This window comes from Triticum urartu, chromosome 2A, assembly GCF_056163025.1.
Source record: "Triticum urartu cultivar PI428250 chromosome 2A, HENAU_Tu73, whole genome shotgun sequence".
Taxonomy (NCBI): domain Eukaryota; kingdom Viridiplantae; phylum Streptophyta; class Magnoliopsida; order Poales; family Poaceae; genus Triticum; species Triticum urartu.
The window spans coordinates 437,242,558-437,256,381 of record NC_141874.1 but is presented as its reverse complement, the minus strand read 5'-3'; the positions used below and the strand labels follow the sequence as shown (position 1 = coordinate 437,256,381).

At 47.8% G+C, this 13,824-nt stretch overlaps 1 protein-coding gene across 1 annotated transcript; it reads right to left on the bottom strand.

The window, feature by feature from the left end:
- Nucleotides 1-7,401: 7,401 nt before the first annotated feature.
- LOC147985382 (uncharacterized) lies at nucleotides 7,402-8,240 on the bottom strand. The gene is made up of 3 exons (XM_087541540.1): nucleotides 8,112-8,240; nucleotides 7,623-7,898; nucleotides 7,402-7,566 (listed from the first exon to the last, which is right to left on the bottom strand). The coding sequence occupies exons 1-3, from the start codon at nucleotides 8,238-8,240 to the stop codon at nucleotides 7,402-7,404; spliced, it is 570 nt and encodes a 189-aa protein (XP_087397666.1).
- Between the last annotated feature and the right edge of the window lie 5,584 nt (nucleotides 8,241-13,824).

Here is a 13,824-nt window from a genome sequence, read left to right as displayed (position 1 = left end):
ACGCTGGGGACTTCAGGGGACTATGGGATTATCTTCTGGCCTCACCGGATTCGGAGAGGCCCTCCGTGACGACACTTCGGGGTCGCCCGCTTCTGGAGCGGAGGAGTCCGGGGGAGGCGTTCGGCTCTCCATCATCTCTAGAAGAAGATCCCCCGAAGACGAGCTCATCTGAGAGGGGCTAAGGCCCGAACTGCAAGATATATGCGGTGGTTATTTTCTCAGAAGAAAGATAGCATACCTTAAAGTATTTTGGGATCACTTACGACTTGTTGGAGGGCAGATCCCCCCGCGGACTATGTGTGGCAGGAGCACCCCCCAAGGCGGGACCCTCTGTGGGAGATTTCCTCTCCCGTTTGGAGGCTTCGGCTTCCGGATTCTCGGAAGCAGTCCTTTTCCTCCCCCGGTTGTCCTCCTTCATGGAGATGCTCATTCCCTCGGTTGGAACAAGCAGCGACGGGGGCCCGCGTCCGCCTGTATTATCCCCCCCCGGTATCTTTCTTCGAGGGCTCCGGGCAAGGTGCAACCTTGAGCATCTTTTCCAATACCGGATTTTCCAAACCCTCAGGGAGGGGGGCCAAGCACCGAATCATCTTCGCCTTCGTTAGCCAGTCCCGGTCAAAAAGCAAACTCTCAGAAACAACTTCGAATAAAAGACAGTGTGTTCGGCCAGAGGATTTCTTACATGTTCGGCGGCGCGGTTACTGCTCAGGCCCACGTCCTCTGTAATATCCGGACACTCCACTTGAGATCCAAAGAATGACTTGTACATCTCCTTGTGTGTCAGGCCGAGGAAACTTTGAATGGCACGCGGTCCCTCTCGGTTGAACTCCCACAAGCGAAGGGGCCAGCGTCTGCAAGGCTGGACTTGACGAATCAGCATAACTTGTATTACCACAGCCAAATTAAAATCTCCCTCGAAGAGATCTCAAATGCGGCTTTGCAGTATAGGCACGTCCTTGGCTGGACCTCAGCTCAGGCATCTGCTAACCCATGACATCAGTTGCGGTGGGGGGCCCGAGAGGAAAGCGGGGGCAGCCGCCCACTTCGCACTTCGGGGAGCCGTGACGTAAAACCACTCCCGTTGCCATAATTCGGACACCTCTGGAAAGGAACCTTCCGGCCATGGAGCTCCTACCATCTTGCCTATTGATGCACCTCCACACGCTGCCTGTTGCCCCTCGATCATCTTCGGATTTACTTCAAAGCTTTTGAGCCACATGCTGAAGTGAGGGGTAACGCGGAGGAAGGCCTCACACATGACAATGAACGTCGAGATGTGGAGAAAGGAGTCCGGAGCTAGATCGTGAAAATCTAGCCCGTAATAGAACATCAAACCCCTGACGAAAGGATCCAGAGTGAGGCCTAGACCTCGAAGGAAGTGGGAGACGAACACAACGTTCTCGTTGGGTTCGGGAGTAGGGAGGACCTGCCCTCGAGCAGGCAGCCGATGCGAAACCTCGGCGGTCAGGTATCTGGCCTCCCTCAACTTCTTAATGTCCTCTTCTGTAATGGAGGAGGGCATCCATCGGCCTTGAAGGCTGGATCCGGACATGATTGAAGATCCGGAGCACCTAACCTGGGCTTTGGGTGTTAGAACTCAAGGCGGAGGAAGGGTTCGATTGAGCATGAGAGAGAAAAAGCAAAAACCTCGTCCCTTTATAAAGAGGGTGAATATCAAGCGTCCTCTTCGTAGCCGTTTAGGACTTGCCTATAATCTAGGGGTCCTAGACACAGTTGGGTTACCCACGACCGCATTAATGAGAATCCCGTAATTGGGGGAACACGATCTCCGCTTCGGTAAGACGTGTCACGAAACCGCCTCGTGTTATGTGTGGAGCTGGTTAAAAGAAACGGTTCAAATAATCACCGGGCCATGACGTAATGTCATGCTGCCAAAACAAGCCAGCAAATTAGATCTGCGAAAACGTTATTCTCTCTGCGGTGGAATGTGGAATTTATTTTGCAGGGTCGGACACTATCCTCGTATTCAACTTCTTCTGTCATGTATTCAGAGAAGGAACCCTCCTTGCAATGTCGAAGACAATACTGCGCGCCGGACTCATCGTCATTGAAGCCTGGTTCAGGGGCTACTGTGGGAGTCCTGGATTAGGGGGTCTCCGAACAGCCGGACTATCTCCATTGGCCGGATTGTTAGACTATGAAGATACAAGATTGAAGACTTCGTCTCGTGTCCGGATGGGACTCTACTTGGCGTGGAAGGCAAGCTAGGCAATACGTATATGGATATCTCCTCCTTTGTAACCAACCTTTTGTAACCCTAACCCTCTCAGGTGTCTATATAAACCGAAGGGTTTTAGTCCATAGGACAACAATCACAACATACAATCATACCATAGGCTAGCTTCTAGGGTTTAGCCTCTCTGATCTCGTGGTAGATCTACTCTTGTACTACACATATCTTCAATATTAATCAAGCAGGACATACGGTTTTACCTCCATCAAGAGGGCCCGAACCTGGGTAAAACATCGTGTCCCCTGCCTCCTGTTACCATCCGGCCTAGACGCACAGTTCGGGACCCCCTACCCGAGATCCGCCGGTTTTGACACCGACAGACGCGCTTGTCCGAAATGTAGGGTAAGTTACCAGCATACCCCCACCGGTTTTGACACCATGACGTGGAGCCGACATTTCCGGCTGAGGGGTATAAGGGGGATTTTGCGTGTCTGGGCTACGGGACCAATTTCGGATGAGGAGGGAGTTTTTGCGCACGTCAAAATTTCGGGATAACAAGGTGTGGCACTTGTTGAAGAGGCGGGAGTTTCAAAGCAGATGAGGCAAAAGATACTCGAGCATGAAAATTTCGGGATAACAAGGCATGGATTCCTTGTTTGGCCGAACAAACTTAACGTGTACAAGAAAAACAATTCATACAAGACACAAGAGAGTCATGTCCCCTTTTAGTATATTGCTATAAATGCCATTGAAAAAACTACAAGAAAAATGTAAAAAAAAATTGGGAGAACAAGATTACCCTCTACAGTACCAAATCGATTCGCACTTCTCTCAACAACAACAAAATACAAATCAATTCCCACCAAAAGAAAGAGTCATGTCCCTTTTTACATGATTACAAATGCCAGGATCTCAAATTTCAATTTTTGAATCCACGTTATGTTGAATTCGAATATATCGTTAGGTGACCTTGCGGTTTATAATGGATGTAGTCCTACATTTTGATCTTCCATCATATATGAACATTTTACTCCACCCTATGAACATATATATTGTTGTCTACCATATGGACTAAATTTGAATCAATTTCCCTTATTTGAATATGATTATTGTAAAGTTATACAATCATTTAAATATTATCTTGATAACAAAAAACATGCATATAGTAGTAATCATATTTCACTATGAACTACATGTACCATACGATCTCCAATTCAAATATTTGTATCCATTTTATATTGAATTGAATTCAGAGTACGTTGGTCTAGGTAGCGAGATGTTCAGGATAATCTAAACCATGTTTTCATATGTATAATTTTTGGCTGAATTGCAACATGTTTTGGTATTAGGTTCTTGCAAAACCAGATATTCTCTCAAGAAGCCTCGTGGTTCCGAGAGGGAACGTGTCACCTTTGTGTGTGAAACGATATACGCTGCCTCCCCTAATTTTCTTTACAGGGGCAACATAGAACTATATGAGTGCCCTGTTAAATTTTGGAATTATTCCAGGTTCGTTTGGCCTTTTTATACATTAATTGAGTTTCTAGACATTTAATGTGCATAATCCAAATTTTAACTACAAGGACATGCTCCGGTGCACCAAAGTTGATTGAAAAATCACATGTGTGTCCTTGGGTGAATCTCTAGGTCCCATGCAAGAAATGGGAATGAAATTCAAACATCTGGGCATCGTGACTCGATCGAGAACATCGAGAAACTTGGTTTTTATATTCATGTAAATCCAAAACTCACCTGGAAATCATGAAACTTGGCATCATGTCATGTCATGGCACTAACATGCTGTGGTAAAAAAATTGGGCTGATTTGGAACAAGTTTGGGTATAAGCTTCTTGCAAACCGGAGCTTCTCTCAAGAAGGCTCGTGGTTCTGAGAGGGAACGTGTCACCTTTGAGTGCGAAATGATATACGCTACCCCCCCTTGAGTTTCTTTACAGAGGCAACATAGAACTACATGAGTGCCCTATTAAATTTTGGAATTACTCCGGGTTCTTTTGGTCTTTTTTATACATTAATTGAGTTTCTGGTCATTTAATGTGCATAGTTCAAATTTGAACTACAAGCACATGCTCCCATGCACCAAAGTTGGTTGAAAAATCACATGTGTGTCCTCGGGTGAATTTCTAGGTCACATGCAAGAAATGGAAATGAAATTCAAACATCTGGACATCGTGGCTCGGCCGAGAACATTGAGAAACTTGATTTTAAAATTCTTGTAAATCCAAAACACGCCTTAAAATCATGAAACTTGGCATGGTGTCATGTCATGGTACTACCATGCTGTGGTAAAAAAATTGGCCGAATAGGAACAAGTTTTGGTATAATCTTCTTGCAAACCGGAGCTTCACTCAAGAAGGCTTGTGGTTCTGAGAGGGAACGTGTCACCTTTCTATGCATAATTCAAATTTTAAATACAAGCACATGCTCCAGTGCACCAAAGGTTGTTGAAAAATCACATGTGTGTCCTCGAGTAAATTTCTAGGTCACATGCAAGAAATGGGAATGAAATTCAAACATCTGGGCATCGTGGCTCGGCTGGAAACATTGAGAAGCTTGATTTTTTTAATTCCTATAAATCCAAAACACGCATGAAAATCATGGAACTTGGCTTGGTGTCTTGACATGGCACCAACATGCTGTGGTAATTTTGCTGTCAGATTTGCGAAGGCGCACACACTAACAATCAACAAAGTCATTTTGGAACAAGTGTTGTCACATTACAATTGGAAACACAAGTATTATTGAAACCATGGGCGTTCTATTTACCATGTACGTGCCGCCACGCGTCCCCTTTTTTATTAGCTAGGAGGCACTGTGCAGGGTAGCTATTTGAGTACGGGAGGTGTGCGATCAGACCCTGCAGGTGCTTATCAGGAGGTGAGCCCTTTGACTTCCATCTACCGTCCACCTCTCTCCCAAGGTCTCCATTAATGGCACCCGAGCCTCTGTTTAATGGTGTGGCTATGTCTCACTCGACTCAGATTTAAGAGAGAAAAAGGAAAATCTAAAAAGAAAATTTTCCACACATCTTGATGTAAGATCCGACGGACCTATATAGCATCTACTGCGACTTATAGCAAGACTAATGAATATATAAGGATGACGACCATGGACAATAATTGTCTTACATAATTAAGAAGATAGTTAAAAAACCACATGCGGCTACGCCCGAAATACACAGGAGCAAAATAAGAAGGAAGACAATGATCTGGCTCGCTGATCTCTACTTTCTTGATGCGTTGTTGTAGGCCGCGGGAACTAGTCTCCCCGGTGAGTGGCGATGAGCTCTGTCGTGTCCTTAAGATGCTGCTTGAGAGAATACACGGATTCCTCCACTAGCCTTTGTTGCTCGATGCAGAGCATGTCATTCTCGTCCATAAGTTTCTTGACAATGACGTCGGTCCTCTTCAACAAGGCACTGGTCTCCTCCTACTGCTCTGCACTTCCGGCGATCTTCGCCCTCAGCAGGTCGCGCTCGGCCCGGAGCCTCTCATTTCCCTCCCTTAGTTGCCGGATGACACCGGTAGCCTGTTCAAACGAGGCTTTCAAGTCGTCCTGCAACCTCGCCCACCCGGAGAACTGATTGATCTGGCTATGGATGAACGCATGCATGTGCCCTGCCTGCGAGACATTTTCCTAGACCGCCGCGGTGCGGCGGGACAACTCTGCTGCTTCCACGGCGCGGCCGGACCAGTCTGCTGCATCGACAGCGCGGCGGGACCTCCGTGCTGCTTCGACTGTGCGGCAGGACCTCTGTGCTACTACTTCCGTGCGGCAGGACATGTCGGCTTCTTTCGCGGTGAGGCGGGACATCTCTTGTGCTTCCGCTTCCATGCTCGCCTCTCCCTGGTGGTAGTCTCTCGACCCAGAACTCACGCTAGCCATGGAAGACGCAAGGGAAGGATGTTGAATGACTTGTTTGTTTTTGTGGATGAGGAGTTGAGGAGGAATGTGCAGTCATCTTGGCGTAGTAGTATTTATAACTGAGTACTAATGCGCTCCTTAGTGGCAAACCGTTTAGGTTGTGATTGGTTTGAACAGGTTTGCAATTAAATATAGCGTGGTAGTAGTACCTCCTTTCCAGTTTATAGGGCTCAATTCAAAAATCTCACCAACCAAGGTAGATGATGAGTGGTGGATTTTTTTTTGTAGTTTGCAATGTGACGAGATGCAAGCTCAAAATTTATTGACGGTTCTAGTTTTGAAGTGCGGCACTATTCCCGGATGGCATAACATGGGCACGCGTTTTCGGCCGTAGTGTAGCATATGCCAGGGTAGTTCTTTTTCTACTGATGTGTATGTGCAATAACTCACACAGTTGGATACATATCTTATGATTATTGGGCGTTTGACAGGAATAGCCTCGTGGCGAGCTATCGACTAGTCTTTTTTTCAGACGCATTAGACATTCTCTCTGGACTTCCCGCACAAACCATCTCTAGCTCCCTAGGACGATGCCACCCACATACACTTGTACTCTGAGTTTAGGATGTTATACAGGAAGAGAAGAGGTGCACGCACGCACTCGTCCTCTCTCACACACGCATCCGTAGCTACGAATTGTAGTCTTATCAACCATCCGATTGGCTCTATCATAGGTTTCATGTTGCTCCTTGGCCTTGAGATTGAGAAGTTTAAAAGACGGAGGCTAAGCTGGAGGCGCGAGGTTTTGGTTAATGTGCGGGCCGCACACGGCACCAACACGACATGAGCTTGGTCTGCCTGGTGCACAGTCGGGTGAGTTGTTCAAGTATAGACACAACCAGGCCCTCCTTGGTATCTGCGCCTCAACTTATGCGCAGAGAAATTAGGATCAGCGGGAGTACTACTACTAGTAGTATAATACTACTTTGATGTGTCGCGTCAACTCGCACAAGTATGCAACACTTCCTGAACAAACAAGCATATAAGATGTTGCCGCTATACTTCTTACCCAAAGGATCTTTATATCCAACAGACACAAAATATATGTTCGACTGTTGGAAATTACTTTAACTTCTGATCTGATGTCAAAGTAATTTTTGCATCGCCACCAAAACCCACCATCTCTTAAGCTAAAGTAGACCGAGCTAACCCCTACATTAGCATATTACTAAGATAAACATAAGGCACTGTTGAATCATTTAGGACGTGAGATTGTCAATCTGAATGTGGAGGGACACTAGCTTAGCCCCGGCCAGCAGCTTGGGCTAAACTGTGAAGAAGGTCAGCTCCTGCACGGCGACGTCGTCGGGATCCTTGCTTCTTGTCACCTCCATTTCCACCTTGACAGTGTCGGTCCTGCCTTTGGGCTCCCCCGACGGGCCGTTCGCCCACAGCTTGGCCACGTAGTGCGGCAGTGGGGACGCCCCGCTCTGATGCAAACGACCGACATAGCTATAGGCGTGCCAATGTCGAGCACGCCGCTGACCAAGAAAAATGCGCGGTCGTCCTCCTCTGCGAACAGCAAGAGCTGTGGCTCCGACAGTGGCACTTGCAGTTGGAGCACCTTGCCGTACTGGATCCTGTGCACGGGCATGTGATGCACGGTGCTGATGTGGTGGGAGAGCACCGACGGCGGGCCTTCGTAGCCGCGGACGGGCACAGGGCATTTGCAGGGCGCGAGCGGACACACGCTCTGGTGATCGGCGAGCTTGTGGTAAGTGGCATAGAGCCCACAACCTTCATGCGGGCACTCCACCCTCACCTAGGAGAGGACGGCGTCGACCACCGTGTTTCGCACGTCAAAGCCACCGCCACGCTCGCACTTCTGGCACTACCGCTAGTTCCCAGGGTGCTCGATGCGGCAGTCCACGCAGCCCAGGTGCCCTCCCTGCACTACACAAATCAATCGAACAACACATCAATCAAGAACCCTGCACCTTGCTCTATCAGCCAAATGGACGAGGTGTATTCGAACCTGATACACTCGAGGCTTCAAGGGGCGGAGGTACAAGGGGCAATGGAGCAAGGTGAGGTCCATCGGGACCATGGAGAGCGTCGGGTCCTGTTCCATCTGCATGATCTCGCCCTCCTCGTGCACAACCATCTCTTGCTTTAGGGTCAGGGCATTACAAAGCATTACCATCACATATTCATACTACTTCAATGTGCATTAAATCAACACATGCAAGTTTCAAAAGGAGAGTCACGACATGCATGCATGCGTTGTAATTAATGCATCGGTAAACGCAAATTATTGAAATATATCGAGTGCAGTGCTTTGATGTGTCGCGTCAACTCGTACAACAACGAGAAGTTTGGTTACTACAATGCCCTCTCCCTCACAGACTGAGCTCCGGTGCCTTTGATGCACCTACCTTTGGCTATATGACAGGTGGGCCACCCACCTGTTGGGCCCACATATCATACACGCAAAGGTAGGAGCAGTAAGTTAATGAAGCTGTGTCCCTCCCTCACCCATGAGCATGGTGGCTGGTAGGACTAGGAGAAGCTTTCGCTACATGATCTCCCTCCCGCGCGCTGTGGACTTGCAGCAGTTCATTCGGTGTTAGATGGCTAGAAGCATACTGTAGTACTCATCCACTTCAGTAGTACTCCATCATTTTACGACTTCCCGAAGAGGCGAAGAGCCAAGCGCAGCCCGGACGCTCGTGTGGTAGTTTCATGTGTCGAGTAGTCTAGGATAGCATGTACCATGCCTCTAAGCTTCAAATTGTTGGGGTCAGCTCCATGCTATGAGGCCGTCACAAAGCTTTTTTTATTAAAATAATCTTCTGGCCCCACTTGTCATCCCGGTGATTGTAGTTTGCACACTCATCTGGTCAAGACAGGAATATATTGTGGTGGGGTAAATTTTAGAGGTTGCAACAAATATATTGTACACTGCGGGTCTTTCAGCCAAGTTTAGAGGCAACCATGTGGGGCCAATGCTATGATGTGTCGCGTCAACTCATACAATGAGGAGAAGCTTGATTTTACTACTACACGCCTTCTCCCTCGCCCTTGCGCGCAGTGGCTCGCAGACAAGGACATGCACCAAGCTATCCCTCCCGCACGCGGTGGACGTACATGCAACAGTGGATTTGATACAGTAGAAGTAGTAGTAGTAACATCATTGTTCATCTTCTCAAAGAGGCGAAGAGCCAAGTGCAACCCGAACATGGCAGTTGCGAACCTTGGAGCACACATATAGCCAGGCTCTTGCATGAGACAAATTTGCTATGTGAGCCTTGTAAACCAGAAAGGAATATTTGCCTTTCTAGAGATTTCAACAAGTGACTAGACTACGCCGACACGGAGTACATATGGAGCAAATTGAGTGAATCTCCATCCTAAAAAAATATGTAGTTCTCTCATTTTCCTCTCCGCCTTGGTCGCAGTGCACAATATTGAGTATACTAGAACTGACTAGTCTCTTTTTGACAGGGATTTACCTTTTTTTAAACATAGAACAGACGCAAGCACTCATATACACGCACATACACTCACCCCTATGAACGCACACACACACACCCTACCCCTATGAGCACCTTCGAAAGACTGAGCTGGAATATCATCTTGAAATTTATGAAGTCACCATAGGCAACGGGAATGTCTCCTGACACGCATTTACATTGATATGGCTTGAATGCCAAGGAGGGAGAGGGTAGCGGTTCCCGAGACGTTGAACGGTCAATGATGGATCCTGAATTAGCATGCAAAGGGAATTAATTGGAGAAGCAGAATAGAGCCAGCATGATGTGGATGCAACAGAGTTTGGACTCTCATATAAAGGTGCCCCACCACTCCAATCCATCTACTCCTAGTCTCTGCGCAACACTCCTCACTCTAATCCAAGACCAAGTGACCAGAAGCCACAAGCACCTATGGATGCAATGGACGCGAGGGGCAGTCGGCTGTACCAAATCATCCAAGACGCCGGCCTACAGCCCCGCACCGCGCATTGTTTCTAGATGGTGCTGGCGACTGCCGATGTCGTAGCCCTCGCCGACGCCGGCTTTGCCTTTCGCATGGACGACATGATGGTCCACTCCACCCGCAAGTTCACCGCTGTTAGGAAGGGCGTGGATGACCTTGCCGTACTGCTCTAGCCCACGCGCCCAGGCTCCTCATTGCCTGTCACCCTCATCGGCCTCCATGGTGATGAACTCTTTCAAGCCCTATTGGCCCTGCAGGTGCCGGAGGTCGCGACAAAGAATGTGCACCTCGAGGCCATTCTCGCCGCGCAGCGCCTCGCCATGCAAGAACCCGTCGACCTGCACATCCACGTCTATGAGGAAATCATCTACATAGGCACCACAAGGCCAGCGAGGACAAAAAGACGCTGGCCTTCTTCCAGTGACTGGAATCTTTGGACGTCATTGTTCAGAAGCACGTCGACCTGGCCATGAAAGGCACTGCTACTTAGCCGCCATTCGGTGGGCTGGCGCCCTGAGTCAAGGAGGTGAACATTGTCGATGGATGCATATCTTCTTCTTGCCTCCTCTAACCAGTACTGCATCGCCTTGTGGCCTTAATGTTTTATTAGTATAGTACTCCCTTCGTTCCCAAATATAAGTCTTTCTAGAGATTCCAGCAAGTGACTACATATGGAGCAAAATGAGTAAATCTACACTCTAAAATAAGTCTACATACATCCATATGTTGTATTCCATTTGAAATGTCTAAAAGGTTTATATTTAGGAACGGTGGGAGTATATGGCATTTTTATTCCAGTCGTAACGTTTTCACTGTGAGGTGGGGCCGTAGTTGAGCAAACCGACCATCGGCAAATCCCCACCCCGCCCACCGGGCGTCAGCTGACTTTAGAATTAGAAGAGATAAACGAGGAAGAAGAGCTAGCTTGAGCAAGGACGCTGTACTTAGACAGGACTCGTGTTGATAGAATAGGAGTACTGAGCACTCGTATCTCTTTTTTTAGGGATAAAGTAGTCGTATGTCTAGTACCACTAGTTGGGTGCGTGTGACCTATACCTATCATCACTTTAGGTCTCCTTTTCGAACCGCAGCTATGCTTCACAGTACATATTTTTTCACGCATTTATCCTCCTATATGTACTCCTAGGCTATTTCCACATGCTCCATTTCGCCGACATGTGGGACATAGAGCATCTGGATCGTAGTGCATGCACGACTCGGAGCATATGTCGGTGTACTTTACAGTTCAGACCTCATGAATTACATGCAAACCTCCGCAGAAGAATAAATAAATAAATGAATTACCACGTGAAACCGGATTATTTTCATAGAAACCGGAGCACGTTCATTAAATTATGGACATAACATGTTTATAAAAAACAACCGGACCTAAACCAGTCTAAGGGCCTCTTTGATTCGCAGGATACTGAAAACATAGGAATGAGGAAAGTATGATGAAGATGAACCGAGACGAGGAGAACTCTAATTCAGTTAGAGATTAGAGTTAGATTCTAACCCTGAACTAACTTTAAACCAAAGAGGTGTATGGATGGCAGGGTTAGATTGACAATAAATGCTCTTTCGCAATCATTTGACTACTTTGGACCCTATTTCATGTCGGATTTGGTGTGGCCGGCTCTTGTGTGGCCTCCTCCCACTCACAATTGACATGACGAACCATCTTTACAAATCAAGCATGCAAAACATGATAAATTTTACTTTGTCTATATAAATGAGATATCCCACTTAAACATACAAGTCATCAATCAAGCTTCACAAAAAACACTCCATGAAACAAAGCATGAGCTGCCTCATCACGGAAGTCATTCACGGTAGGGAGGGAGCCCGGAGCCCCTCACGCACCCAGGGAGGAGCTCGTCATCGTCGCTCTGGAGGAAGGCTCTGTAGAGCCCAAGCCCCGGGAACCCCTCCAACGTTGGCGCTTGCAAGATGAAGTCGACACCGGCAAGGGTAGCAGGGCCGCTGGTCGACGACTGCGAACTGAATCTTTGGGCCTCTAGAAATAATGCAAGCCTAAAACTGAAAAACCTAGAAATGTGAACTGAATCTTTGGGCCTCTAGAAAGATTTATTACCTCCTCAAGCAGCATCAAACAATTTCATGCATGCACCACAAATCTATACCAAGTTTAATCAAGATCTACTTTTCCAAATCAGAATTAGTGCTAGAGCGAGAAAGATCAATGATATGGTTGTGAGACAGAGAAGGAACGAACAAACTCACCCCTCTCGCGACCTCCCTGGTAGATGCGCCGCCGCCACGCATGACAGAGGGAGAAAAATGACCGGTGAAGCGGGAGTGGGGCGAGCTTCAAATGCCGGAGGGAGAGGGCGACCGGAGGAGAGAGAGGGCTAGCGGCGGAGCGGCGCTTGGGCGGGCGGCCCAATGCAGAATAGAGAGGAGTCATGCGACGTGGGAGAGTGTGCGATCTGGTGTGGGCAGGGGAGATTTTTTTAGTTCTCTTTTAGTGGGCCCGAGGAGAACTAACCCAATTAGATCCTCTCCACCGGGCTAGTTTTTTTAGCTGGGTTAGAGCAAACTAGCTCAAACTAACACCTCCTGTTTGGATAATTTGAGGCTATTTCAACCCAAACTAGCTCTAACTCAGGGATCCAAACAAAGAGGAGTAGTACTGTACATGCTACAGTCTGCACCGTAGCACATTGTTTTTTATGGCCATATCACCACATTGTATTCTACTGCTGGTTCACTGGGCTGCCGTGGTTCGCACTCCTCCGACGTGAGTAGTAGTACTAGTATATACCGCATGATTCTTTGCCGACATGTGGGAGAGCCAGCATCCGGGTCGACGTGTCATGCACTAGATTAGAGTGCAGAACAAAAGGGGGGAATCACCCCGGTAGTAGCGCTAGTAATTCATGACTATAGTGAGTAGTCAAATCACAAGTCTTTCCAACAGTAACGCGCCATCAAATCGCACATTCTGACCTTTCCAGCAGTAAGTAAGTTGAATCCGCTACTCCCTCACCCTCCTCGCCTCTCTGTCAAATCGCCTACGCGAAAACTGCCGCGTGTACTGCCCGGGAAAAGCCCCGCCCTCAACTTTTAACTACATGAGATAGTTCGAGCTTGTTCATTCTATATAAATACTAGTACTGTATATTTATTCACCCGTGGGGTTGTTCAATGAATGGAGGGCCGGGGAGCACAAGTGAACAATACTACTACTAGTAGTAAGTAGGAGTCGTACAGTTAGTCATCTTAAATAGAGAGTTTCTTTTCTTTAATGCCACGTACACAAATTGCAACGCTTGTTGTGGAGAGAAAATATAATCACTCCATTATATATGTACGCAGGGGCTTGAGCGCTTGCTTTACTAGGGTTGCTCTCTTCATTCTCTCATCCTCTCCATATCTAAAAAAGACAGCGGTAGCGACATTTTCTCTCTACTCACAGCTGGTCACAGATCCGACAAGATCCCTTTAGCCGGTGTGTGTAGAGGACTAAAAGGTGCATCGTTCATGCGTTCATCACCGGCTAGGGAGGAAACCCACAGCTGTCGGCGGGGCCCGATCCTCTGCCCGTGTCATTCTCTCCTACACAGCACCGACTCGGGAGGTCCTCGTACCCTTCTTCCTCCCTGTCGCATTGTGCGCAGATCGGACCTGCTGCCACTGACATCCCGACGACCCTCAGGTATAAGTTCTTCGAAAGTGGCCTTGCTCTACTACCCCAGCTCCCCATGTGTCTGCATGTGCATCTTTTTCTA

What these genes read in the sequence shown, in the direction of transcription:
- LOC147985382 (XM_087541540.1), bottom strand. Translation starts at nt 8,240, where the DNA reads ATGGTTGTGCACGAGGAGGGCGAGATCATGCAGATGGAACAGGACCCG. An exon ending in TGAAGCCTCGAGTGTATCAG is followed by an intron (nt 7,899 to 8,111) that starts GTTCGAATACAC and finishes GTCCTCTCCTAG; the next exon opens with GTGAGGGTGGAGTGCCCGCA. An exon ending in ACGACCGCGCATTTTTCTTG is followed by an intron (nt 7,567 to 7,622) that starts GTCAGCGGCGTG and finishes CGTTTGCATCAG; the next exon opens with AGCGGGGCGTCCCCACTGCC.